Source organism: Crocodylus porosus, unplaced genomic scaffold (assembly GCF_001723895.1).
Source record: "Crocodylus porosus isolate Cpor-Errol unplaced genomic scaffold, CroPor_comp1, whole genome shotgun sequence".
In the NCBI taxonomy this organism is placed as follows: Eukaryota; Metazoa; Chordata; order Crocodylia; family Crocodylidae; genus Crocodylus; species Crocodylus porosus.
Window position 1 is genome coordinate 20,830,405 of NW_017728913.1, and position 25,481 is coordinate 20,855,885.

Sequence of the window (25,481 nt, forward strand, 5' to 3'; positions counted from 1 at the left end):
TCAGGAGCCTTCAGCAACAGATGATTTATACTGCTAACACAGTTACAGCCTTGTTTCTAAAAAGCGTGTTTTATTTGTGAACAGTTTTCATGATTTTTTTCACCCACATGTAATTTGAAACAATGAGGTTTTTAGTTCTCTAATAAGTAAAGTTATAGCCCCAATCCAGTTGCCACTAAGCTCAGCAAGAATCATTGTACTAATTTAAATAGGTTCTTAAACCCTGTAATGGGAAGCAAAACAGAATTTTGCAGCCTATCGTAGCAGACTCTTGTGTAGCAGCACTGCCAGATATCATAGTATCATAATGTCCAAAAGTCTGAGGTACAGATTAGGAAAAAACATTTCAAATAAATCCTCTCTTATTTGGTGCCAAAAGATTTCAGTATCAGTTATTGCTTCTCCAGAAATGCTGTATTTATCCCCTCTTTTATGTTTTTGGGTGTTGTTACTTAATCTCTAAATATTGTTAGTACTGGCATCACTTGCAGTAGTACTGAACTAAAATATTAATATAGTAAAGTGATCACCTTACATGATTTTTTTTTTTAGTGTAAATCAATAGCACTTTATAAATTGGTTGATTTTTTTACTTTTAGATGTTTAGCAATTTACCACTGTCCAAAATAGATTTTTATCTTTCTTTCTCTGCCAACAATGACAAGTGATCATTAGAACGGAAACTCAGGCATTTTTCAATGTGTGTTGAGCACATGTAATTCAGACCTGCATTTGGCCTATTAAAAAAAAATTTAAACTCCCTTTTTTGAGTCAAATAATGTTCTAATAACACAGAAAAAGATGTTAAATTACAAGATTTGTCAAATGCCTTTATGCTGTAATAAAACCAAGATGTTAAGAAAACCCTACAATCATACTATTGATTTCAATTGCTTATAGAACTTTTCTCCCTACATCTGACTATAACAGTGGGTTTTTTATGTATCAGTGTTAATAACATTTTGCAAAAGTTGTACATACACTAAATGTAATCATTGACAAAAATCTAAGGTTAATATTAACATTTGGAATATGATGCGATCTGGTTAAAACATACCCTTTAGAAAGCTTAAAGCCTGTTATTTTATAGGATTTATATCTTGACTTTAGCAAGGGTTTTGCTATGGTTTCCCACAACATTCTTGCAAACAAGCTAAGGAAGTACAGTTTGGATGAATGGACTGTAAAGTGTATAGAAAAGTGTCTGGCTCATTGGTTAGTGGGCAGCCGGTATCAAGTGCAGTGCTCCAGTGGCCAGTCCTAAGGTCTGTCTTGTTCAGTATCTTCATCATTGACCTGGAAGATAGGATGCAGTGCATCCTCAGTAAGTTTTCAGGTGACACAAAGCTGAGGGGAATAGTAGATACACTGGTGAATAGCGCTAGGATTCGGAGAGACCTAGCCAAATTGGAGGATTGGATCAAAAGAAATGTCTTGAGGTTCAATAAGGAGAAGTGCAAAGTCCTGTACTTTGGATGGAACAATCCCATGCACCAGTACAGGTTGGGGACTGATTGACTAAGCAGCAGCTCTGTAGCAAAGGACCTGGGGGTTATGAGCTGAATATGAGCCAACAGTGTGCCTTTGTTGCCAAGAAGGCTAATGGCATAGTGGGCTGCACTGGTGAGGAGCATTGCCAGCAGATTGAGAGAGGTGATTATTCCCCTCTATTCAGCATTGATTAGGGCACATCTGGAGTACTGTATTCAGTTTTGGGCTCCCCACTACATAAAGGGTTTGGACAAATTGAAGAGAGTTTAGCAGAGGACAAGGAAAGCAGTTTGAGGGCTGGGGCATGTGATTTATGAGGAGAGACTGAGGGAACTTGGCTTATTTGGTTTGCAGAAGAGATGATTGAGAGGGGATTTAATAACAGTTTTCAATGTGATTTCAAGAGAATGGATCTGGACTCTTCTCTGTGGTGGCAGTGACAGAACAAGGAGGAGTGGTCTCAATTTGCAGCAATGGAAGTTTAGTTTAGATATTAGGAAAATTTTCCTCAAGGAGGGTAGGAAAGTACTGGAACAGTTTACCTGGAGAGGTTGTGGAATCTTCATCCCTGGAGGTTTTTAAGACCTGGCTAGACAAACTTTGGCTTAGATGATCTAGTTGCTTTGAGCAGGGGGTTGGACTGGATGACCTCCTGAGGTCCCTTCCAACCTTAATTTTCTATGATTCTATGATTTTTGGATGTTCAGTTGGGCATATGCCTCTGATGATGTTAGCTATATACACACAACTCCTGTTCAAACCATTACTAGGAAGACTGTGCTCCAGATTATCTGGACCTTTCTTACTGCATATTCTAACTCTAGTTCTGATGCTGCTAATCATCTGAATACTTGGATAAATGGGACATTTAACAGATTGAAAATGAAATGACAATTTCAATATCAGTTCAGTTATTTCTTTCATTGCTAGTCAGTTTAGAAGTGAATTTCTAATTCCAGTCTCCTTCCCACACTGTGAAGGGGCCTGAAACTAATTATCCATTCCCTAATCCCCTCCTTAGTACATATATTTTCCACACAAATTTTGCACTGCCTTGAAAATGGAGGGAGAGCATAAAATACATTAATTTTGTATCTACATAAACAGCACAAAGGAACATGTTATAAATTATGATGTATTTAATATTTAACTCAATAAAACTTAAACTTCTTAGTCTGTTAAAAACTAGCACCTGATTTTTTTAGACTTCCACATTAGAATGTACAGAAGCATAGAGACCTCCCATTGAATTTAGATCAAACGTTTGGGGTTCACAAACAGAGTTTTGTTTACTGTCTATTCCAAAGATACTTTATCTTCGCTGAGCTGTTATATCATATTTTAATGTTAAAATCATGCTTTTCCTTATAAAAAATCAATACAGTAATAAACAGTATTATTAATAAGCAGTTTTACATAACATGATCAGAGATCTAGTCTTCATCGAAGTTTTTATTCTGTCATCAACAGAAAGCGATTTGTGTTTAGGAATGTGTAATGTCCATGGTTTAAAAATATATTTTTGATGTCTTTACAGATTGAAAGACATGACAACTGTGCTTATGACTACTTAGAAGTTCGAGATGGAACCAGTGAAAATAGTCCTTTGATTGGCCATTTCTGTGGCTACGATAAGCCAGATGATATTAGATCTACCTCCAATACCCTGTGGATGAAGTTTGTTTCTGATGGAACTGTTAACAAAGCAGGGTTTGCTGCTAACTTTTTTAAAGGTATTTATTAAAATAGGGTTTGTGGAGGAGGAATCTGGCTCTCAAGTCATAATGCAGAAGAATTTTTTTAAAATTCTGTTATGCTATGATAGATATTAAAGACAAAGCTTAGGAGGGGTGCAAGTTAAAATTAATTTTAATTTTTGTTCCTATTAGAATGAATTTGCCTAATTCATCATGGCCTTTTCCTGCATATTATTACTGTAGTTGTGTATACTTTTGCAAGGTGGGAGTTAATGCCACTGCTGCTCATTGCCCTTTTTCCCTTACTGCTGATTTTAGTTACCACAACTGTTAATGATATTAAATGCAGGTATCAAATTTAGGCAAGAATAGTTCAAGCAAATTAACAAACCATGTAGATACATTAAAGCACATTAATGCTGTGTGTGTTGACTGATTTGGGACTAACTTTATTCCCAAGTCAGTCCACAGACATCGCTAATGGGCTTTAATACATGCACATGTAGACACCTGCGTAAACCTGCTTAATGCATATTAAGAGAATGTGTATCAAATTTAAGCATGCTTAAATGCATGTGTAAAACATGCCTAATATCTTCCATACACTCCAAAGAGGTTTGGGGGACAGTGCCTTGTCTAGCATGTTTCAGTTGTCATTCCACATGCATCTACACTGGTCAGCCCACTGCAAGCATAGTGGGAAGGTCCACCCAATCTGCACCCTGTCCTGCCTTCCTGGATACGATGGGGAAGTGAAGCATGTGGCTCTGGCTTCCCCTCCACTTGGCAGCCTATGGTGCAGCAAGTGCATGCACAAAAGTAAGGGGACAGCCATTTATCCTCTTGTGTGGTCACAATGGGCTAGTGACAATTAAGCTTGTACCATCAGTCTAAACTCTGCACTAGCACAGTGAAAGCTATAGATGTAAAAGTAGGAGAGAAAGGGTTGTTTTTGTTATATTGTTTAATTTCAGAAGAAAGCATTCTCCATGTTTGTCACTGTGTAATGACATATTTCTGTACCTCAGGTATATTTGTCCTGAATATAATGAGCATATTTTAAAGCTAGAAGAGTTAATATTGTATTCCTTTTTTCCTGCTGTATCTTGTTCTTTTTAATATCAGGAGAATGAAAACCTGGAATTTGAGTATTCCATTAATCTGGTTTTGAGTATGAATACAGGATAATGTACAAATTCATTCTGTTGGAGATAAAGTGCCCTTCAGCTGACCCTGATGTGGATTTCCAATCATTCTCTCAGTACTTTATACAACCTTTAGATTGCTGCAGCCTAAATTATTGAATGCAAGCTTATAAATGAGGTCTGCAGCTGTCAGTTGCTATTGTTGTGAAAAAGGAGAACATAAGCTTTATTTTCTCATTGCAGGTCTATAACAATTTAAAAACACTGTAGTCAGCAGACATGATATGTTATTTAGTACAAGTTACAATGGTGTGCATGCAACAAGCTAGAGAGATATTTAGTTAGCTGTGAAAAAGGTAAAGACTTATTACTTAAGCTTTTTCCATTCCTTTCTATCTTGATTAGAGGAAGATGAATGTGCCAAACCTGACAATGGAGGCTGTGAACAGCGGTGTGTGAATACTCTGGGCAGCTATCAGTGTGCTTGTGATCCTGGGTATGAACTTGCACCTGATAAAAAGAGTTGTGAAGGTACAGTATGCCACTAGGGCTAGGGACAGACATTAAAAATCTGAGCCTGAGTCTGAATTGATTCAATCTTTGCAGCTTACTCTAACCTGGCTAGGCTAAATCAGTTTTGTAACCAGACAGACATCCCAGAAATGCAGGCACATGCCTGCAGTGGCTCCGGTTAGAAGCTGGAGGGCACTAGAGTAGCCCTCCCTTCCCTGCCACAGGACTGAGCTGAGAACGGTATGGCCAGGCTCTGGCAGGAACTCTAATTAGCCCAGCAGGGAGTTGTTAACAGTGTTTATCACCCAATTAAGAAAACAACAGAGGGACAGTACCAGCTACTTGTTGATTCTGCCTGTTGATTCTACTGCGGAAGCAGCCCGCAGTGTCTATCGAGCTCCAGCCAGAGAGCATGCTGAGATGCTGGGGGTGTCTGGTTCATCTTAAACCAGTAGTGGGTGTGGGGCAGACATTGCAAAACCGGTTTGACCCAAATCAGTTAAGTCTGATACAACATTCAACCAGGTTCATCACAAACCAGTTTCAGTTATTTTCAAACTGGTTTATATGCACTGAGCATCTGTTCTGTTACAGGTTTAAATCAGTTTCTGATCACTTAAACCAGTTTATGTGTAATGTCTGTCCCTAACCTAGTTGTTAAGGTCCTAGATTACATTTTACAGTATGTTTTTCATGTGCTGTGATTTAAGCAGGAATTTGTCTAGGTATGAGTATCTACTTGGGAAACAGTAAGATAGCTTCATGCTAGGAAACAGTAGTATGTCTATTATGTACTACTGCCTATATATAATAGTCTGATTCATTGATTGTAAATTTACCCTGTTCAGGCTTTATCGTCAGTACAATGATATACAGTGGAGTCTGGCTAGTTCGTACTTTACTGATCCACTGTAATTTCACTTCATAACAGTGTAGTCTTTTCCCATGTGTAAGCAAAGATTTACTCACAGAGCAATATATTGAGGTATTATATTTCAAAGGCATCATTATTATTATAAAATTATCTGACATTAGTTCATTAATATACTACAGAGTGTCATAATAAATAAAAACTAAGCTTCATGTGCTAATTACATGAAATATGTATTTATTGTTATAATGATATATTTATGATATGTGTTTGCATGCACTAATTTGCCAAATTCAGTAGTTTGCCATGTGTTTCTGATGTTTGGTTTTAAACTTTGCTCCTACCTACACTTTCTTTTAAAAGATCCCTTATTTAAAATATAATTTGTCATCAAAACTATCTATTAAAAACAAGGAAATAAAAAAAAATACATTTATATAAATCAAAATATATAAGGTCAGCACTATTGTTTATTAAAATAGTAGGAATAATATGAATTGAGTTCAGAAACACCAGTCAATTCAAATGTGTTGTATTTTATCTTTGTCTGAATATTGTAATATGTCTGAAAAAGTGCAACTTCCTTTACATGAAGTTAAAACTACAATTTCTAAATTCTCTAGATATGTGAACAGATTTATGACACTGTTTTAACAGTTATTTTCTGTTTAGCTCCCTCATCTTTTTCTTGCCACAATAATAGGCATGTATGAGGCATTTTAGTTCCTTTTAGGTCATTGACAATGAAAACATTTGGTAGTTCATAAACCATGATTTTTTCTCAATTTTTTTAATGTGTATCAAAATGAGCCTGTATTCCAAAAGTTCCTTATGACAAGGGCTAAGTACAGACAGTCAAAACGCCTTAGGCTGAATTGATTTAATCTTTGCAGGTTAGTCCTAAACTGTGTAGAATGAAACAACAAGAAAGTGAACAGACGTTCACTTTTGATTCCAGAAATCCAGCCACATGCCTGCAATTGCCAAGGCCAGAAGCTGGGAGGTGCTAGAGCACACCTCTTTGCTTGGCTGGAGCAGAAAGCTTGGGCCAAAGCTAGCTGCCCACCCTGTGCGGGGGGAGGGGACTTTGAGGAAGGAAGATATTTAGGAGGAAGTACTTCTGAGTGGTGCTACATTAGCTAGTACCACAGCCAAAAGGGACCTGAGGGTCATGATCAACCATAAAATGAACATAAGTCACCAGTGCAATGCTATAGCTGGCAAAGTGAATAGCATTGTGGCACGCATCAACCAATGCATTGCCAGCAAGACTAAAGATGTCATCCTTCCGCTTTACTCAGTACTGGTGAGTCCTCAGCTGGAATACTGTGTCCAGTTCTGGGTGCAGCAGTTCAAGAGGCATGTGAAGAAGCTGGAACGAGTTGGAAGGAGGGCCACATGAATAATTAGAGGTCTGGAGAGCAGACCATATGAGGAGAGGCTGAGGGACTTGGGGCTGTTCAGCCTGGAAAAGAGAAGAATCGGGGGATTTGCTGGCGGCCTTTAAGCATACAGTATAAGGGATGAACATCAGGGGCTAGGATAACACCTGTTCACCAAGGCACCCCAGGAGAAGACTAAGAATAATGGTCATAAAGTGATAGAGGGTTGCTTCAGATCAGACATTAGGAAAAACTACTTTACAGTTCACGTGTCCGTAATCTGGAATAGACTCCCCCCAGAGGTGGTACAGTCATCTTCCCTGGGATTTTCAAAAGATGACTGGATACTCACTCACCTCGCTGGGGTCATCTGACCTCAGCAGTCTTACCTGCATGGAGCAGGGGGGCTGGACCTGATGATCTCTGAGGTCCCTTCCAGCCCCTAATTTCTGTGAACCTATGAACCTTACCACTTGCTTACTAGCTGGAGGCACAGTTCTTATGAGAACTGGCACAAACTAGAAGAAAACAGACATCACCTTTGTGCTGCCATAAAAATTTTGTGGTGGTATAAAGTGAGAGCAAAAAGATATAAATACCTGCTGTCATACCACAAGTGCTTAAATTTGTGACTGCAAGAAAAAGTGGTATTAAATTTGGCCGCTTTATCTGTCTGCTTATGGCAGAAGAACTTGGGCTGTGTGAAGCTGCCCAGGCTCTCCTGACGCCTGGGGGAAGGAGCTCTGTGGGTTTGAGGGGCAGATTCAACCCCCTCAAGCCTTGGGATTGCCAGGCTTGGTTTTCAGCCTACTGAGGCCCATCCCCCTAAGAGACATGTCTGAGGTGTGGGGAAAGTCAGGGCTTTGGGATGTGTGTCTGCAGAGGGACCCCAGTGTGATTTCCCCGCTCTCAGTTTGCAAGTGCATGGGTGGAAATCCCTTACAAAGAGATTTTCCTCTAGGTATCTGCAAACCCAGGGCAGGTACCTGAGCTTTACCTGCCTGCAGATGCACCCTACATTGCACCGTGCATGCCCAGAAGAGGCATTGTGTTTGATCCAGCTTGCCCAATGTCTGTATAAATCATGCACTTCAGCAGGGCTTTTTTGACACTTTTATATAATAGCTGATTGAATCAGCTTTAGATAAAAGCACCCGAAAGCGCCTCTGAAGTGCATGATATATATAGATGCTGCAGAGCCGAGTTGACCTAACATACTGGTAAAGGATGAGGCAGGTTTTGGTTTTTATTTTTCATATCTATCAGCAGCCTTAGTAATGCCAATAGAGTACCACAGCCATTGTGAGTACCATAGATGGAGCAGAGCAGTACTAAACATCTCTCCTTGACTTTTTAAAATATGAAGCCAGGTTGTCAGATGAATACCCTTAGGCTTCACTGACTTAGACTGTTCATTCTCTACTATCTGTTGCACTTTTGGTGATATAATATTGTTCTCCTATATGACTAAATAGCATTTTTTTAAAGAGGAAAATGAGTGACAAATAATAGAACAACATACACTTCTAAAAAAAAACTCAGGATTTTAGTGTTTACAACATTTTTAAATTGCCTAATGGCCATTCAAATATTTAAGAATGAACCATGAATAACAGAGTATAGAATTTGGGAAGTTTATATTGATATATTTTTATTTTTAACAAAGTTAACTCTTATGTATGAATAATATCTGGCTACTACCACTGGGTAAAGGGCAACTAAGATGGACTACAGTTAGGAAGAGGCACATTTATATAAGCTAGGGAGAAAAGACTACTTTGGATAAGGTATTTTGGAGAAGGAGTAAGGGAAAGGAAGAGTATTCTGGTAATCCTGTGATATTCAAAGGAGAAGGAAGTCGAACTCTGCCAACAGTAATAGGGTTAAAGACTGAATTTGAAAAGAAAGAGAAATCAGAGTCTATGATATAAAGTGGCTGTGAAGCACTGAAATTCATTCACACTTTTTTACATCAGATTGTAAGACGTTCAAGGTAGAGACTATGTATTTCTTTGTATTCAGATCATGCACAGTACAGTAGAGCCCTGTTTCTGGCAGGGATGAACCTTTTATTTAAAAATGCTTCTGCTCATAGGAAAATGTGGTTTCAGCAAATAAGTGATGCTTTCCCTTTTTTTATTTTACATTTCAGCTGCCTGTGGAGGACTTTTGACAAAGCTAAATGGAACTATAACCACACCAGGGTGGCCCAAAGAATATCCTCCAAACAAAAACTGTGTGTGGCAGGTGGTTGCTCCCACTCAATACAGAATTTCAATGAAGTTTGAGTTTTTCGAATTAGAAGGGAATGAAGTAAGTAACCAACCACAAACTGTGACTTACACAATATCCTATAGTAAACAGTTGCACGATTGTTCACAAGTAGATACCGTCTCGTACAACAATTACTGCCTTGGATACTGGCATTTTCCATCAAAATTCTTGTTTTCTTTGATTTTACCAGAACTTGAGGACTGTTTCTAGATTCTTTTAGAATAAAAATGGAAGGTTTTGTTCTTTTCTAAGTATGTTCTTATTAAAGGAAGCCTTAAAAAATGTTTTCTTCTGGAACTGACTTGTCAACAAACTAAACAAGCTAAATGGCTGATGAGACTTTGAATTGGAGACTTCAGGAAAAAGCAAAAATTCTTGTTAACATTGAGTGTGAACATTAAGCAAAGAGAGAAACTTTAGAGTAGTATAAGAAGTATAATAATTCACCATAGAATGAAATAAAAAAGAAAAATTCTGGACATCAAAATAAACTTCCTAAAGTTGAGAACTACTTGAATTGTGAAATTAACCTCATCAGAATATTTTGAATCTCTGTTAATCTAGATTATTAACTGTACTGCATACTTGAGAGGAAAAAATGTCATCTTCATCTATAAAGTACATAGTTTACTAAAATATATTTACATGTTATACAAATGATAATATCTCAACTCTAATATTATTGTAGGCAACAATTCAGCCATCTTTAATCATTCAGTTTCATTTGGTCATAATTGGTGCCTGTACATGAACAGTGAGGCTGCTCCGATCCACTTGAATTACTGTGCTCCAGCAGCCTCCTGCATCTCATGTAGCAGTGTCCCTGAACTTCAAAATGGTGGCAGGGTTGCTTTATTTAAAAGTTGGGGCACTTTATCTAAAGCTCACTTGACAAGCTTTAGATAAAGCACCCCCAACACCATTTTGAAGTGTGGGCACACTGATATACGAGATGCTGTGAATGCTTTAATTAGAGCGGCTCTTAGATCCGCTCTAATTAAAGGTCCCCCACTGCCCCATACTCATTTGAACAAAATATTTCCATTCAACATTTTTGTAATGTTCTACAGGTTGACTACATGAAAATTATATTTATTTCAAATAGCTCTATAATATTTTAAGTTTTGAGAGAAATCAGTGATTTTCATTCAGTTGTATTTTTATTATTTGAAAATGATATCCTTATTTTGAAAAAAAAAAACCCTACATTTTGTTTGTTGGCTTTCATTCTAGGCATGAAAAACTTGTGTGTTTCAGTATTTCAGTTGTGTACACGAATAGGTTTTTGCACATGTAGATCAGAAAGTGAGACAATTCCATGTTTTTCCCCCCAAGGTAAACATAGATTTTAAATAGACACAAAAAAAGGCACAGAATAAAATTGGAGGATAAAGGTAAATCTTCAATGGCTGACTTTGAGTTTATGGCACTATTTTAGAGATTTGTTTCTGAAAACTACTGACGTCTTAAATTGTGTATGCTTCACGTATTGATTGAAAATGTCCAACATATCACCACCAATAAAACGTTTAAAATATCATCACCAATATTACCATTTGCAAAACATTAATCTTTATTTGTACTGAAATTTTTACAGCTAAATCAGGGTCTCGACTGAAGTAATCAAACATATTTTCAAAAACTATTACACACACACACACACACACACACACACACACACACACACACACACGAAAATACAATTCCTCTGGCAGCCAAAGGCCTGTGTTACTTAAGGGGAAGACACAGTAGGCTAGCCTGGCTCTATAGGCAGGCAGCTGGGCCAAGGCTAGCTGAACAGTGATTAGCTGGGATACTGTTGTAGATTTCTAGACAGCCTGAAGATAAAGGCTGCAAGCAGCGTGGCTGAGCTGCTTGCAGCAGGGAGGGGCAAGCTGCCCCTTAGGCAAAAGAAGAAAAACCTCTGCATGATTAGGGAGTCACCAGACCAAAAGGGGCAGGGCTTCAGGGCATATAAAACTAGCACTTGGAAGGCGGAGGTCAGTCAGGCTCAGTGCATTGCAGGTAATAGAGCTCCCAGGAGAAAAGGTCAGCAAGAGACCACCCAACAGGTACCAAACCACACTGAGAGGTGATAGCTTCAAGGGGAGGAGCGCTGGCAAGATATCTTTTACCTGGAGTGGTGGAGATTTTTGTTTGAAAGTGGCTGCTTGTATGGATTTTTTTGTAGTTAAGTTTACAACTGGAGGCCCCAATGTGTCTACTACAGGAGCAGTATGGAGGCCACAGGGGTGCCTGAGGAACACCCAGTTTAGAGTCTTACCTGGGTCAGTGACCTCAGAGGCTGGAACTGAGAGCAAGACAGGGCTATGGACCCAGAGCCTGAGAAGGTCAAGACCAGGGCTGAGGACCTGGAGGCTGAAAAGGGGCAAGATGAGGCTAGGGCCCAGAAGCTGAGTTCCAAGTCAATGGGCCTAGGGTAGGGGGCAAAGGAAAGGGTGAAGCCCCAACAAAGGTTTGAGGGCTGAGGGGGCTAAGCACTGTAGTAGAGCTGGGTGGCCTCTTGAAATTTATACCATATACCATGGATAGGCACCCCCTGGCATAGGTATTAGAGTGTGATAAGCAAAGGCATTTTGCTTGGCATGTGCCCCTTGGAGGAGACAGCAGGGAAGGGGCTGGGGCTGCACTGCCACAATAAGGATCAGGCCTGTCATGTTTCCACCCTGCTCCCCATCCACCCCAGTGCGCCAACATCTTACAAGTCAAGGTTGCAGGTGTTTTTGGCACTCTGTCCCAAAATGTTGCCAACCCCTGCCATATATAATCTGCAAGATATGTGCATAGCTATAGGTGCAGATGGAGGCTACAAACTCAGTCCATAAGGTGCCCTGTGTCACAGGATGCCAGTAGGGCCAGAAAGCCTGCAACTGATTGCTCAAGTGGCAAGTTTGCTGTTGAAAACCTCCCAACCCCGTCAAGGCATGTGAAGGGCCCAGACTTTCCCATGGGTCCAGTCATTTAACAGGTGTCACGTTCCCCAACTGCCAAATTCATGGGCTCATTGGAGTCGCAAACTAGATGACATGGCACTGGCGCTGGATCTGTCCGTGGGCCAGGTATTAAGCATCCTTGGTCTAAATACATATTCATTTTATGAGAGGTTCCATAAACTGGGAAACTATTTTTGTGGAATAAATAGTTTTTAGATTGGCTTAGGTTATATTTACAAGTAACTGTAAATACTATGCTAATAAAAAAATTAATATGCTTGTACTTCTATCAGAGTTTTATATGATGCTATATAAAGGAAACTAAACTACAAAGTCTACACTTGGATAAAGGTCTACTTAAAATAAAACCCACTAAAACATCACAATTCACCTTAATACATAATCTTTGTACAGAGAAGGATATTGAGATGTATTAACATTAGTGGAACCTGTATTTATAAATCCGATGGCACTGAGATGAGATTTAGCTCAAAACTAGATCAGTAAAAATAAACTTTAGCTGTTAAGTTAATATTGTTTCTGTTAAGAGTCTTGCATCTAATCATGACTGAATTAGCTGTGTTTCCACATCTCTAATTATAAGTACTTTTCAAATATTAGTTTGGAAGCATTAAAGTATAGGGAAACATGGAAAAGTATATTAATAATTTATAAGCAACAAAAACCAAAATAATCTTGCATGTGTGTACTTAGATTTAATGCACAATCTGTTTCCTATCTGAATCCTTCAGGCTACTGTTTTCTCTTAAGCTATTAATTGCAGGCAAGCAGGGCATTTTTGATTAAATGATTGATAGTTGAGCTTAAGAAGCTTAGAAGTTTTTTTTGGGTGGAAGGTTTTATATGGACAAGGGATTATGCACTGAAAGGATTATCATGAGTCGGTCTTGCATAAGGGGTGATTTTTTTTTTTAACTGCTTAATGAAAATTGCATGTATTAGCCTGTTGCATTATAGATGCACTACTGTTAAAAAAAAAATGTGTTAGGATTAATACTGAAGATTTATATTCTCATAAGTAAATAAACTTGGTGTGTCCCATTTCCATATAAAAGGCATTACATTTTGTTTAGAGGTATAGGGTCCAATATTAACGTTTATAGTTTTTGAATTCTTGTTCATCAACTGAAAGACGGTTTTTATTCTTCAAAGTGGACATTCACAGGTTTTAACCCAATGTCTTCAGACTACTTTTTTTCTTCTCAATTCAATGGCTGAATTCTTAAACATTTTAAAATTTAGATTATATATGTGTGTGTGTGTGTGTGTGTGTGTGTGTGTGTGTGTGTGTATGAATGAACTTTGTCCTAAAAGACATAATTTTTAAACTTCTAATTTCTAGATATGTCTTAGTGTGCCTGCAAATATATTGCAATAAGATCAACACTAATCTCTCTAAAAGAATTTGAGATTTGCAGCAAAAGATGCTAATAATATTATTAAATACTTTATTTATTGATGGCTTAATGTCAAAGTAACATAAAAGATGATGCATTTTAAGTGAAAGATCATTTGATTAAAAAAAAGATCTTTGTTCTCAGGTTTGCAAATATGATTATGTGGAAATCCGTAGCGGCCTTTCTTCTGATTCTAAACTGCATGGTAAATTTTGTGGTACGGAAGTGCCTGAAGTGATCACATCACAGTACAACAACATGAGAATTGAGTTCAGATCTGACAACACTGTCTCAAAGAAAGGCTTCAAGGCCCATTTCTTTTCAGGTACTGAAAATCCCTCCTATGTATTAACAGATGCTTCTGAATACAAAGTGTCTAGATGCAGTGGATATTGTTCATGTGTGATAAATATAAAATGCCTTTTTCCTTCTGCTTATAACATTTAAAATTTCTATTAAAAAATAGAAATAGCTGTTCTTTCTTCTTATATTGTCTTGAATTGAAATATAAGCCTATAATAGGAAAATCTCACAAAGTGTGACCAACATTATCACAATTTTTGTTCTATTTTTTAATCCCAATCATAATGTGATACAAATGATATACTACTTTTATTTGTATTTCTATAGTACTACCTTTTTTGTTTAATCATATGCTAATCTTACTGGTACAAGACAGATCATCCATTGATGGAAACTGTGATAACTCCACTGACTTTAGTGTAGCTATAACTGTTTACACCAGCCACACATGTGCATCATTGACTTCAGTGGAACTACTTGCATGAGTCAAGTTAAGCCTATAAGCAGATATATGGGGGGGAGGGGTTTAGTAAGTATGTACGTAGGGCTACATAATAATAATTTGTTCTTGTGGCAGGATGTTCCCTATTGATAACAATAGAATTATTCTTAGGTTGGTGCGGGTTCATTTAAGAATAAGGGCTAGGGACAAAAATTTAAAAAGCCTGAGCCTGGATTGATACAATCTTTGCAGGTTAGTCTAACCTGCAGTGCTTGAAGTAATTTGGAGGTGGATAGACATTCCCTCTTCATTCCAGAAATGCAGCCACATGCCTGCAGTGGCTCAGGCTAGAAGCTGGAGGCGTCATAGCAGCCCTTCCTTCCCTTTCATAGTGCTGAGCTGAGGGAGGGGTGTGGCCAGGCCCCTACAGGACGCTCTGATTAGGGAGGGGTTCTCCCTAATTAATAACAGTGCATTTAGTTACACAGCAGGGAGTTACACAGGGAGTCGTTAACATTTATCAGCCCATCAAACAAAACAAAGCCTCTCTCATTAGTTCAAGCTCTTCTTTAAACAACTTTTACCAAGGAAGGAATGGAGGGACATTACCAGCTACCTGCTGATTAGCTCCAAAAAGCCCTGTGCCATACTGTCCTGTCTGCCTTTGTCCCGTCTCTCATAGCACAGACTGTAGCCAGCATGTGGTATGCTAGCTAGTGCTGAGAGGTGTCTGTGTAAGGCAGAGGGGAGGGGGGAATCCCTTCTTGAGCAGCGAGTGGTGAAAGGGGAGCAGGGCAAAGCCAGGCACACACTGCTATACCTGCAGCCTCTGTCAGAGCTGCAGGGGAGGAGCCAACTCAGTTCTCTGGAGCAGAGAGCCCTACCCAGAGCTACAAACTCTCTGGGATGCTGGGAGACTCTGGTTTAACTAAAACCAGGAAGAGGTCTGCGGACATTGCATAAACTGGTTTCAGCCATTTTCAGACTGGTTTATATGCACTGAACATCTGTTCTGTTACAGGTTTAAACCAATTTCTGATCACTTAAACCAGTTTATGTGTAACGTCTTTCGCTAGACAATTTGTTACAGTATCTGGAATCTTACCCCTAGTTTTCTAAGAGTTAAGCTTCTGGCAATCTAGATATTTAGTTATATTTAGCATTTAATGTTTTCCTAGCATATATTAATACTACGATTTTGTTATAGCGCAGAAGTCTAAGTGAAATAAATTTCTGCTCTGGTAAATGATGAATGACCACAGTTTTGCAACCAAGTTAAACGTATGATGCAATGTATTGTATAAAATGACATTTCCTAGAATTTTTATGAAGTGGTTAAAATAGCCATCTGAGGCTGTATTTATAAGGATAAGATGCTTATAATGTAGCAGTCCTGAAAGGCAGTTTGTTTTTTTGGTATCTCCTTAGATAGCTTATACTAATAGTGATGAAAGAGCAAAGGAAGTGGTGTTTCCCAAACAAGGAAACAAAAAATTAGCAAGTGTTTTACCTCTTGAAATCTTTAAATATATTGTATTTGCTTGTAATTACATTCTTGTGGGCAAAGTCATTCAGATCAGTTTCTGGTTTGTATAAATGGTATCTTTGCAGTCAAATGATTTTATTTTCCTTATAAAATATCATTTTAGATTATTGTAAAGCTTTAAGTTTAACTGCATGTCTAGAGTAAATGTCTATGTGCATACAGCTTAAGAGTGTCATCCATCAGTGAATAATCCTGTTTTATATACACAAGCTCAATAATTCTACCTGTTACATTAGAAAGGATTACTTACATGAGTGAAAGTGAGCACAGTCACTGTTGGTATATATTAGTCATGTTTCCCAGTTTAACCTTATTGGGTGCATCCAGATGAGAACACATGTGCCTCTTGCAGCATTTCAAACCAGTTTCCGATGCTGCAAGAGGCACATTGCACATGAAATAATGTTCCCCACACTGCATATTTGCAGCGTGGGGTTAAAATTTGATACCTGGAAATCCAAGTATCAAAAAACCCACAGAAAAAAAGCGGGGCAGGGCACGGTTCAGGACCATGCCCTGAGGTGCACCCGGAGACTGGGGTCCTCCAAAGAGATGCTCTAGTAGCCAGCCAGAGCATTTCTGTGGTTGCCCCTTGCCCCGGTGCTGCAGCACACTGCCTGCCTGTGTGGGGCAAGGAGTGGTGCAGGCTGCAGCGACCTGGACCTCAGCTCTGCCCCTAGGTAAGTAGGGAGTGGGGGTGGAGGGGACTGAAGCAGGGGCTGTGTGAGTATGGGGGACAGTGTGTGTTGGGGTAGCAGCTGTGGAGAGCTGGGTTCCCTGCCTGTCCCTTGTAGGGCCCACAGCCATCCCACAGCAGCAACGGCCATCAGGGTGCTCAGTGCCCTCTTGGCACAGCTCCCCCCACCCTGTTGCAGCGTGGTGTGGGCTGCCTGGCACTTCCTGTGCCACATCGCCCTGGCCTGGCCTGGCCCAGAGTGGGGATGTGCACCTTCGGGCAAGACCAAGACACTTGGGCTGTAACCCAGGGCCTGGCACCACTCCCAGGGACTATGTCTAATGCCAGGCCAGGTCCTGTTCCCACAGGCCCCGTGTGCCATCAGGCTGGGCTGGATCCATGGAGGCAGGACATGGCCCAGCATGACACGTGGCCCCTGCAATCAGTGCCAGGCCCTGGGTGATAGCCCAGGGGGCCTGGTCCTGCCCGAAGGTGCATAGACCCAGTCCAGGCCAGGCCCATGTTATGTTGCGCATGCAGCGCTGGGTGCCAGACAGCTTGGGTCACGGTGCGGTGTCTTGCACTGCCCTGCATCATGGGGGCGCTGTGCCAGGAGGGCTCTGAACAACCCGATGACTGCTGCTGTTGTGGAAGGGGCATGTGCACCGTGCAAGGGTGGGGAGGAGCTGTCAGTGAGCTGTGCAGGGGGGATGTGCCTTTTGGGGGGCAGTAGACTCATCCCTCCTGAGCAGCCCCTCACAACCACACTCCCCCCACAATTCACGCACATACACAGCCACAAACCCCAAGCCCCATACCCCCCCAAACTTCACACCCACAAACCCTACATCCCCCACACAAATCTCATACCCTGCATGCCCAGCCAGCCACATGGGATGGGAAGGGAACTGCTGGTGGGAGCAGTGGCTGCAGGGGCAGCTGCCACACTGCAGCCCTGCCCTGTGCTCACACCAGTGCTGGGACACATGGCCCCAGCCTGGGGGGACTCCTGATCCCAGAAATCACTTGGGAAGTGTGATGGGGGGAAGGGTGCAGGTGGCGGCAGGGGGTTGTGAGAGAGAAATGGGGTTTGGGGTGGGGGAATGCTCAGGGTAGGAAAGATCTCCAGAGCCAGGTTTAGAGCCCCTCTGCCCTCCTAGAACAGCCTGTGCAGGAGGAGGCTGGTCTGGGAGGAAAGGGCCCAGCTCAGTCCCTCATCCCCAATCAAGGGTTTTCAAGGGATAGCATGGAGCAGGGAGCAGAACAGCAAGGGCTGGCACTGCTCAGAGCCCAAAGCAGCGGGTGGGACAGCTGCGGTTGAACTCATGTTCTGGTGCTGGGACAGAACTGTGACTAGGAGGGAGCTAGTAGGGGTAGGCAGGGGCTGTGGGCCAGGAGTGAGGGGACTGAGGAGTGGGGCATGCTGTGGGCTGATTGTGAGGGGCAGGGGCAGGGCACTAGCATATCAGTGCTGCTCAGTGCCGTACATCCTGGTGAGCGAAGGAGGTAGGGGAAGCTCTGATTTTTCTATGACAAAAAAAGCAAAAGTAAATGCCAAAGTGTATAGATATCAATGTAAAATCCATTTTATGATGATAGAGGCACTGGTAGGCTTCCAAATTGATTTAAATCTGTAAATATATCAAAACATTGCCCAACTGATCTCTTTCCATATAGTTGCATTTCATTTTAATAGTGAAAGAACACTATTTTGGGTATTTTTAATGAGGGGCCAGCACAGGGGCAGGTTTTTATACTGGTAGGGCAGCACAGTTGGCACAACTTGCCCCACACATGAAGTGCACATCTGGGCATGTTTAATGAAGCAAAAATCCCTGGCACAAATTTGTGCCACTCCTGTTTAGCTGCTGCAAGCGCATGTGCCTGCATGTGTGGATGTGCCCATTGTTTTGATACCTAAGGAGTTAAGCCATCAATAAGGGTAGCCCTGACATTAACTACAATATTCTTATTAGTCATAGCCTCAAAATGACTGTTTGAAAATTTAAATTCTGAATTGTGTTCAAGAAATATTTTTTACACCTTTGAATTTTAAATGTTTTAAAACTACTAGTGATTTTTATATTACAAATTGGTCTTGTATTATAAAGAACTTAGATTATATCATCAAGAGAGTAGGGTTGTTGTTCGTGAAATGTAAGTAAAGGACTTACGAACCTTAGGAACTGTTATTTTTCCTTTTTTCCTTGTTAAATTATTTTCAGGGACTGCTTTACTTTTTTTCTTTTTTCTTTTCTTATCTAGGTGTGAAAACTAACGTAGTTTACACATAATCTTAATGGTCTGTTATGGAGTAAATCTTCAGGAATTTACCCAAGAAATGAATCTGAATTAAAATATGTCTCTAGCTAGGAAACCTGCATTGTGTCCTTGGAAGAGTAGATGTGATTTCTGACCCGTCACAAGCTAGGCTAATCCAAATGAGTATTTTGTATTCTGTATATCTTATATAATGCATTTATTTTTCATTAGATTTCTTTTAACTCCTTTTTCATAGTCTCTGGGATCATCTACATGTGCAACTAGGGTGAAGAAATAAACTCTGGTACAGACAGTGCCAGAGTTTTTCTCCCAGGCACAGCGTTTCCATGTGTGCTCATGAATGCAGCATGTTGAGTTGGGGTGGCGAAGCCCCTGGCTGGCAGGGGGCACCTCAGAACACCTCTGGGCTCTGGGTGCCAACATCAGGCAGCAGAGGGGCTGGCTGGGGCACAAAGGTGCTATAGTTCAGGACTATCTGGCAGGCAGCACCTCCCACCCCACTCTCTCATCCAGACCTGGTCACCATCTGCACGTGTGTTGTAGTGGTGTAAATTACTCCGCCATAGGATAGTATTGTCCAGGACAAGTACTATTTATAGTGGAGTTAATTTACTGCACTCTAATATGGGCACATGTGTAGATAGTGATTTAGGATTGTTTTCTTCTGATGTGATCTATTTTTATCCCCCCCCACCTTTTTTTTTTTTTTTTTTACAGGCTCTCCTAAGCAAAACTAAAGCCAGATATTGTTTAACTCTGAATCAAACTTTAGAGCCCGAGATGTTTGCCATTCCCTTGTTTGAAATTAGTTAAAACAAATTTGCCATTCCCTTGTTCTCAGAGTAGTTCAACAATCCTAGCTGCCCAACTCAGACTACTGCTAAAAGAAGGAATGACAGGTAACTCACTAGACATTCCTTGATCTGGGCAGCATATGCTTTTGATCCATGGAGCAGGAGTTTAATATGGACTGAAATTATCAGCACTCATTTTGACCTTTGGAAACTGATATTTGTTCATCATTTGACTTGGATCTGGGTCTGTATTTCTTATTTAATTGTGCCTTACAAGACAGTGTTTAGCAGAGTAGAGGTTAAAGTACAGTATGCTAGCATAATTTATGTCTGGTTCTCAGTGTATTAAATAGCTCTTGGGAAACATTTAAGGAATATACACAATAATCATAATAAATGTATTAAAAGATCTTAAATCATAACCAGCCTAATTATACAGTCTGTAACCACCAAAAACATTTAGTCCATGGGGAAGCAAACTATCCATCTTTCAATACATATGCCAACAAAAGGTGCATGCAATGCTAAGCAAGAGCACAGTACTTTACCCAAACAAGGGAGAAGCCAAGACGTTTTTAAAAATAAACTGTTCTGAATAAATGGAAGGTGGTACATGCCATAAGTACAATTAAGATATTATTTTGAGTTTCCCTTGGAAGGAAATTGTATAACCAAAGTCGCTCAGCCATGAAAGTTAGCAACCTGCCAACTCAATATTGGTAGAACCCAAGTTCAATAGGTGCTGGAATAGGAGCAAGGGCAGGAGGCAATCTGAGCTGTGAAGGATTTAAATTTCAGTAAGAAGACATTGGTTTATGTCCTCTGGCAGAAAGTTGGGTATAATGTGCTCCCAAGCATTATATAAGGGAGCAAACAAGGACCTATATTTTCCAATATTTTTAGCTTCTAGAATTTTGAAGGGAGCCAGATTAGGACCTTGCTGCAGCAGTATAACTTGGAGATGCCAATTCTTATATGACTAGAAAAGGTGTTTACATCAGCCAGAATTATTCATTCAAATGGGAACGATAATCACCAATCCTAACCCTCAGTGAAACACTGAGCTCCAGGCAGAGTTACAGGTTAAAGTTAACTCAAACTGAACAAGCTCTGTAACAGTCTCACAGATAATAATCATACTCCCTGAAAAAAAGCAAGAAATACCACCTCAGATTTACCAATCGTGGTTTTCATAGAAGCTGCTAGACAGTCCAGTAGCTGAAATACAATGTGATTATTAAAGAGTAAAAAAGGGCTCTTTGCCCTCGCTTTACAGCTTCACATAATCTATATATCTAATGAAGCATGTAGGTAAGTGGATAAGATCTCCTTTCCAGAAATTAACAAAACTACAAAGCTTAACATCCCAATTCCTTCAAGGATGAAAGGTATGGATGATGTTGATCTTGGAGAATAGATGAGTAAACAGGAAAGACATGATAAATTTATACAAAATGAGTTGTTTGAGAAATACTTCTTAAAGACTTATACTCCTTTTTAAATTCACCAGTGATCAGTTAATTTGAAATATGGCAAATTCAAATTGATGTTTTTCCATAATTAGCCTATAAAACATACTACTACAAATTATCGCCTCAGCGTAAAGTTAAGGAGTATTAAAATTTTTGGACTTTTATTTAATAGCAATAGACAATTTTAGAATAGTAAAAACTTAGAAATGACTTTGGAAAGGATATAGTCCCTAAATTGTTATGGCATAAGCCAATTTCTGTGGAAGATTTGTAGGTAACTTTTGGGTCAAGTATTTTCTGTTTAGTGTTTGGTTTGGGGAGTGATGGAGACAGGATACCGGTCTGTTTAATATGATCATAGAATCATAGAATCAGTGAGTCGGAAGGGACCTAGACACATCATCGAGTCCGACCCCCCCGCCATGGGCAGGAATGAGCACTGGGGGTGGGATGGGTCATAAGACCCCAGCCAGGTGCCTATCCAGTCTCCTCTTGAAGATTTCCAGGGAAGGTGAGAGCACCACCTCTCTGGGAAGCCTATTCCAGGCTCTGGCCACTCTTACAGTGAAGTAGTTCTTCCTAATATCTAACCTAAACCTATCCTCCCTCAGCTTGTGGTCACTGTTCCTGGTGACTCCAAGGGGGGCCCTGGTGAACAGATTTTCCCCGAGTCTCTGTTGGTGACCCCTAATAAGGTTGTAGGCAGCCACAAGATCCCTCCTCAGTCTCCTCTTGTGGAGACTGAAGAGATTCAGGTCCCTCAGCCTCTCCTCATAGGGCTGGCCATGGAGGCCCTCAACCATATGGTGGCCCTCCTCTGGACCCTCTCCAGGTTCTCCGTGTCCCTCTTGATGTTCCTAGAAATTGTCTAAAAAATAATTGACTGTGCCTTCTGCATGAGACATTTCATATAGTCAATTTTGGCAAATCTAACACTTCAACAATTCTTGCAAAGTTACTATCCACCCAGGAATACAGGCATTGTGGATTGTGCCAATATAGAATTTCATCTTTGTATAGTTAGTTCTCAGTATCAAAGACTGGCAAAAGGCAGGGCAGGGTGGCACCTTACATTGCATCCAGACATGCATTATGTGGTGCAGCAGACCCATCTCTGGAGCCACATGCTGCATATGTAGGCATGCCCTGCACCGCTACTTTGCAGCACTGGAGAGTTTTTTTGACCCTGGGAGACCCACACCATAAAAAAAGCACAGTAGTGCAAATGCTGTCAGCACGCTGACCAAAACCAGAGCCTGGCCAGCTGTAGCCACACTCTCTGGCTGCTTACCATGTTCCCAGCTGCAGGAGTGCCATAGCTGCAGCTTCCTGAGGCCCCTAGGACTCCAGGTAAGGCTGCTGCAGCCACCACAGTTGCTGGCACCAGCCTCTCCTACCCTACCCAGCATAACCTGCCATGCACCAGAGTGTGTGTGGCATGAGCATTCCCTGGGGACAAGTAGCAGCAGCACAAGGTGTGCCCCACAGGGTGTGTAAGTCAAGTTTTGAAGCCAATTTTTGTGTCTTAAAAATCAAACTCAACTTATATAACATGCCACATCAAAAATAGGGGCTGAGGCTGGGCTTGGCTGGGTTCAGCACTTGGCTGGTTTGTCCCTATCCCTTGTGAGCGGTGCTGAAGGTGCCAGTTGCAGGGGATGAGGCTACATCACCTGAGCACTGAGCCCAGCCCCATCTGTGTCCCTTGCGAGTGGGGATGCAGCCGTGCCAACCAAGTCTCAAGCCTGGCTCTGTCTGCTGCAAGTAGCACTGCCAAATGCCAAGCCTTGTGCCACTCTCAGGGGATGGAGTGGCCTCATTCCCTGCAAGCAGCACCAGCTCAGCACTTGGCAGCACCACTCTCTCAGCAGCTCCATCCTCTACGAGCACAGTGCCACTCGTAGAGGATGGGGATTGGGATGGGGCTGGGCTTGGCCAGTCTCAGTGCTTGGCTGGCATGGCCTTGTTCCCTGCGGGTAGCGCTGCTCACATGGGAAGGGGCCATGCCAGCCAAGCAGCAAACCTGGCTCTGACATACACTGTGCCTATGGAAATCCTTACCTTTCAGATCAGAAAGCTGGGGTTTGATCTATACACAGTGTCAACCTATGCACCCTTAAGTACGGTAATTAATCGGATACATCTAATGGAGCATCATAGCTTCTAACAAAGTAGGCTACTTTCTGAACAAGTTAGTCGCTAAGGTGCTCTTCTTCTGCTTTTCTTCTGTCTGACTTCAGACTAATATGGCTAACTACCTCTTAATATCAAAGACTAACATGAATGATAGTTTTAATGAGTGCGTACTAAAACCTAAGTGGAGGCTTGTAAAAAGAACCAAGATGGACACTTGGTCTGAAATGTGCATTTTAGTTGATCAGAAGAAATGAATCAGAATTCCATTAACATGACCATTTTTTTTCTAATAATACATTATTATCTCTTCACTACACTACTGCCACCCAGATTTTCATAATGCACACTTATGTAGCTAAGAACATCTGTGTATATTTGTATGTGGTGGACCAGAGGCTGTTTCAGGATGATTTTTGATTGATAGCAGAACAAATGTTGTATAACTATAAATTAGTTTTTAACCTACTTAGATGGTAGAGAATGGTGGGCTTCTGAATCATGCAATATGACCTTGCTTCTGGGGGGGGCGGGAGGGAGGGAGGAGGGGAACAATGTTTAACATTCTTTGTAGAAAAAGTGATGGTTTCCTGAAAGTAGCCCTAATCATTTCTTTAAATAAGGCTTGTAAGTGTTAGGAAAACTAAACACCAAGCACTACATGTTGCTAAAATGATTCCATATATCATGAACTCTAAGGCTATTTTTTGTGGTTTGAAATTAGTATGATTATTTTCATGATTATTTAAAACAGTAACTACGTTCAGTGCACTTTAAAATGACTTTTCTTGGGGTCCTATTGTGGATGATTAGTCAGTGAGCGTTTAAAGAGAAAAATCTGAAATGTTTCTACCCTTGAGCAGGTTTGTGTTGGAGCACACATTCACTTCTGGTGCCATCCTGGTACATTTTTTTCCCCACAGACAAGAAAGCTTCCTGCAAAGAGAAAATTTTTGTTTTTGAATCATGCAAGAACTTGATACAGGTTGTTTCTTCAGGCCGAGTACGTATTATTCACAGACTGGTGGCCTCTGAGAGTCTCAGAGGTATGACCACGTGCCCTCTGAATGGTTATATCTAACATTTTGTTAAGAATGGATCTTTCCCTGTACTGAATATTGTGGGGAGAGGGTGGGGGACCCAACATAAAGAAAGCATCCATTCAAAACTGGGAGACTGATTTCCATCTGTCAGCGTAACAAATGGTTTTGTTTTTACTCAGCAAAACATTTGTTTCTATAACTAATATAGACTAATTTTTCCTGAATTTTTTAAAACTGGGCTACAGACCTGATGGAAAATCTATAGTGACTTGTAAAATGTGGGTAAGGCTTGTTCAACCGATGCATCCTTCATTAACTGTGGGCAAATAATTATTTCCATTGTAGTTTCACTAGGCTTCAGAACTTCTCCTACCTTGTGATTAATGTTTTGCACAATGTTGATCTCTGCAGGGGTCCAGCACATGCTCATTCTTAAGGCACCTGTCCCTTTAGAGATTATTCTACAGTATACATCTTTATTTAATGTTAATACAAATGTTTCTTTTTCAGACAATTTGGCAGGTGGGGAAAAGCAAAGGGCTTTTATTTATTTATCAAGTTAGATTAGTTTGACTGAACTTCATTGGAGTGTCTAACTTTGAATGCATTGCTCTTACCTTCCATTTCTTTTTCTAATAGAAAAGAGCTACTAATATTTAGAAGATAAAAAGCTGTAGAGTTTCATTTTCTATTGTCTTCTAATTTCTCATGTGTTTCTCTCTCCCCTTCTTAACTAGCGCTTGCTTTTGAAAATATGAAAGATTAAAATGTTTGTTTGAATTTAGATTGATTTATGATATTGACTGCCTGGGTTGTATTGTTCTGCAAATAGCATACTTTGGAGCTGTTATGTTTACTACTTTCATAATCAAAATGATCACAGATGTAAACCCTAGGATGTGCATTTTTCTGAACTATTTTCATTTTTTGAGCTGCTTCTTAACGTTCAGATCAGTTTACATCTGCAAGAAGTGCTTGAGCATTCTCAGTGCAAACAGATGTGTGATTTATATGAAAATGCAGTAGAAGCTTGGGTTTGACTTG

The 25,481-nt window shown here is 40.5% G+C and overlaps 1 protein-coding gene and 1 long non-coding RNA gene across 4 annotated transcripts in view; one reads left to right on the forward strand and one right to left on the reverse strand.

The window, feature by feature from the left end:
* TLL1 (tolloid like 1) overlaps positions 1 to 25,481 on the forward strand; it is a 241,614-nt gene that overhangs the window by 182,892 nt on the left and 33,241 nt on the right. For 2 of the 3 annotated variants that reach the window (XM_019534585.1, XM_019534587.1), the window contains exons 13-17: positions 3,029 to 3,224; positions 4,739 to 4,864; positions 9,252 to 9,412; positions 13,890 to 14,070; positions 24,318 to 24,440. In XM_019534585.1, coding sequence (XP_019390130.1) covers positions 3,029 to 3,224; positions 4,739 to 4,864; positions 9,252 to 9,412; positions 13,890 to 14,070; positions 24,318 to 24,440 — 787 coding nt within the window. The remainder of the gene's footprint in view (positions 1 to 3,028; positions 3,225 to 4,738; positions 4,865 to 9,251; positions 9,413 to 13,889; positions 14,071 to 24,317; positions 24,441 to 25,481) is intronic. The other variant, XM_019534586.1, reaches the window with a different exon arrangement.
* Positions 17,803 to 23,264, reverse strand: LOC109309731. The gene is made up of 3 exons (XR_002101024.1): positions 23,252 to 23,264; positions 20,665 to 20,670; positions 17,803 to 18,118 (listed from the first exon to the last, which is right to left on the reverse strand). It is a non-coding gene; the product is annotated as an uncharacterized LOC109309731 (long non-coding RNA).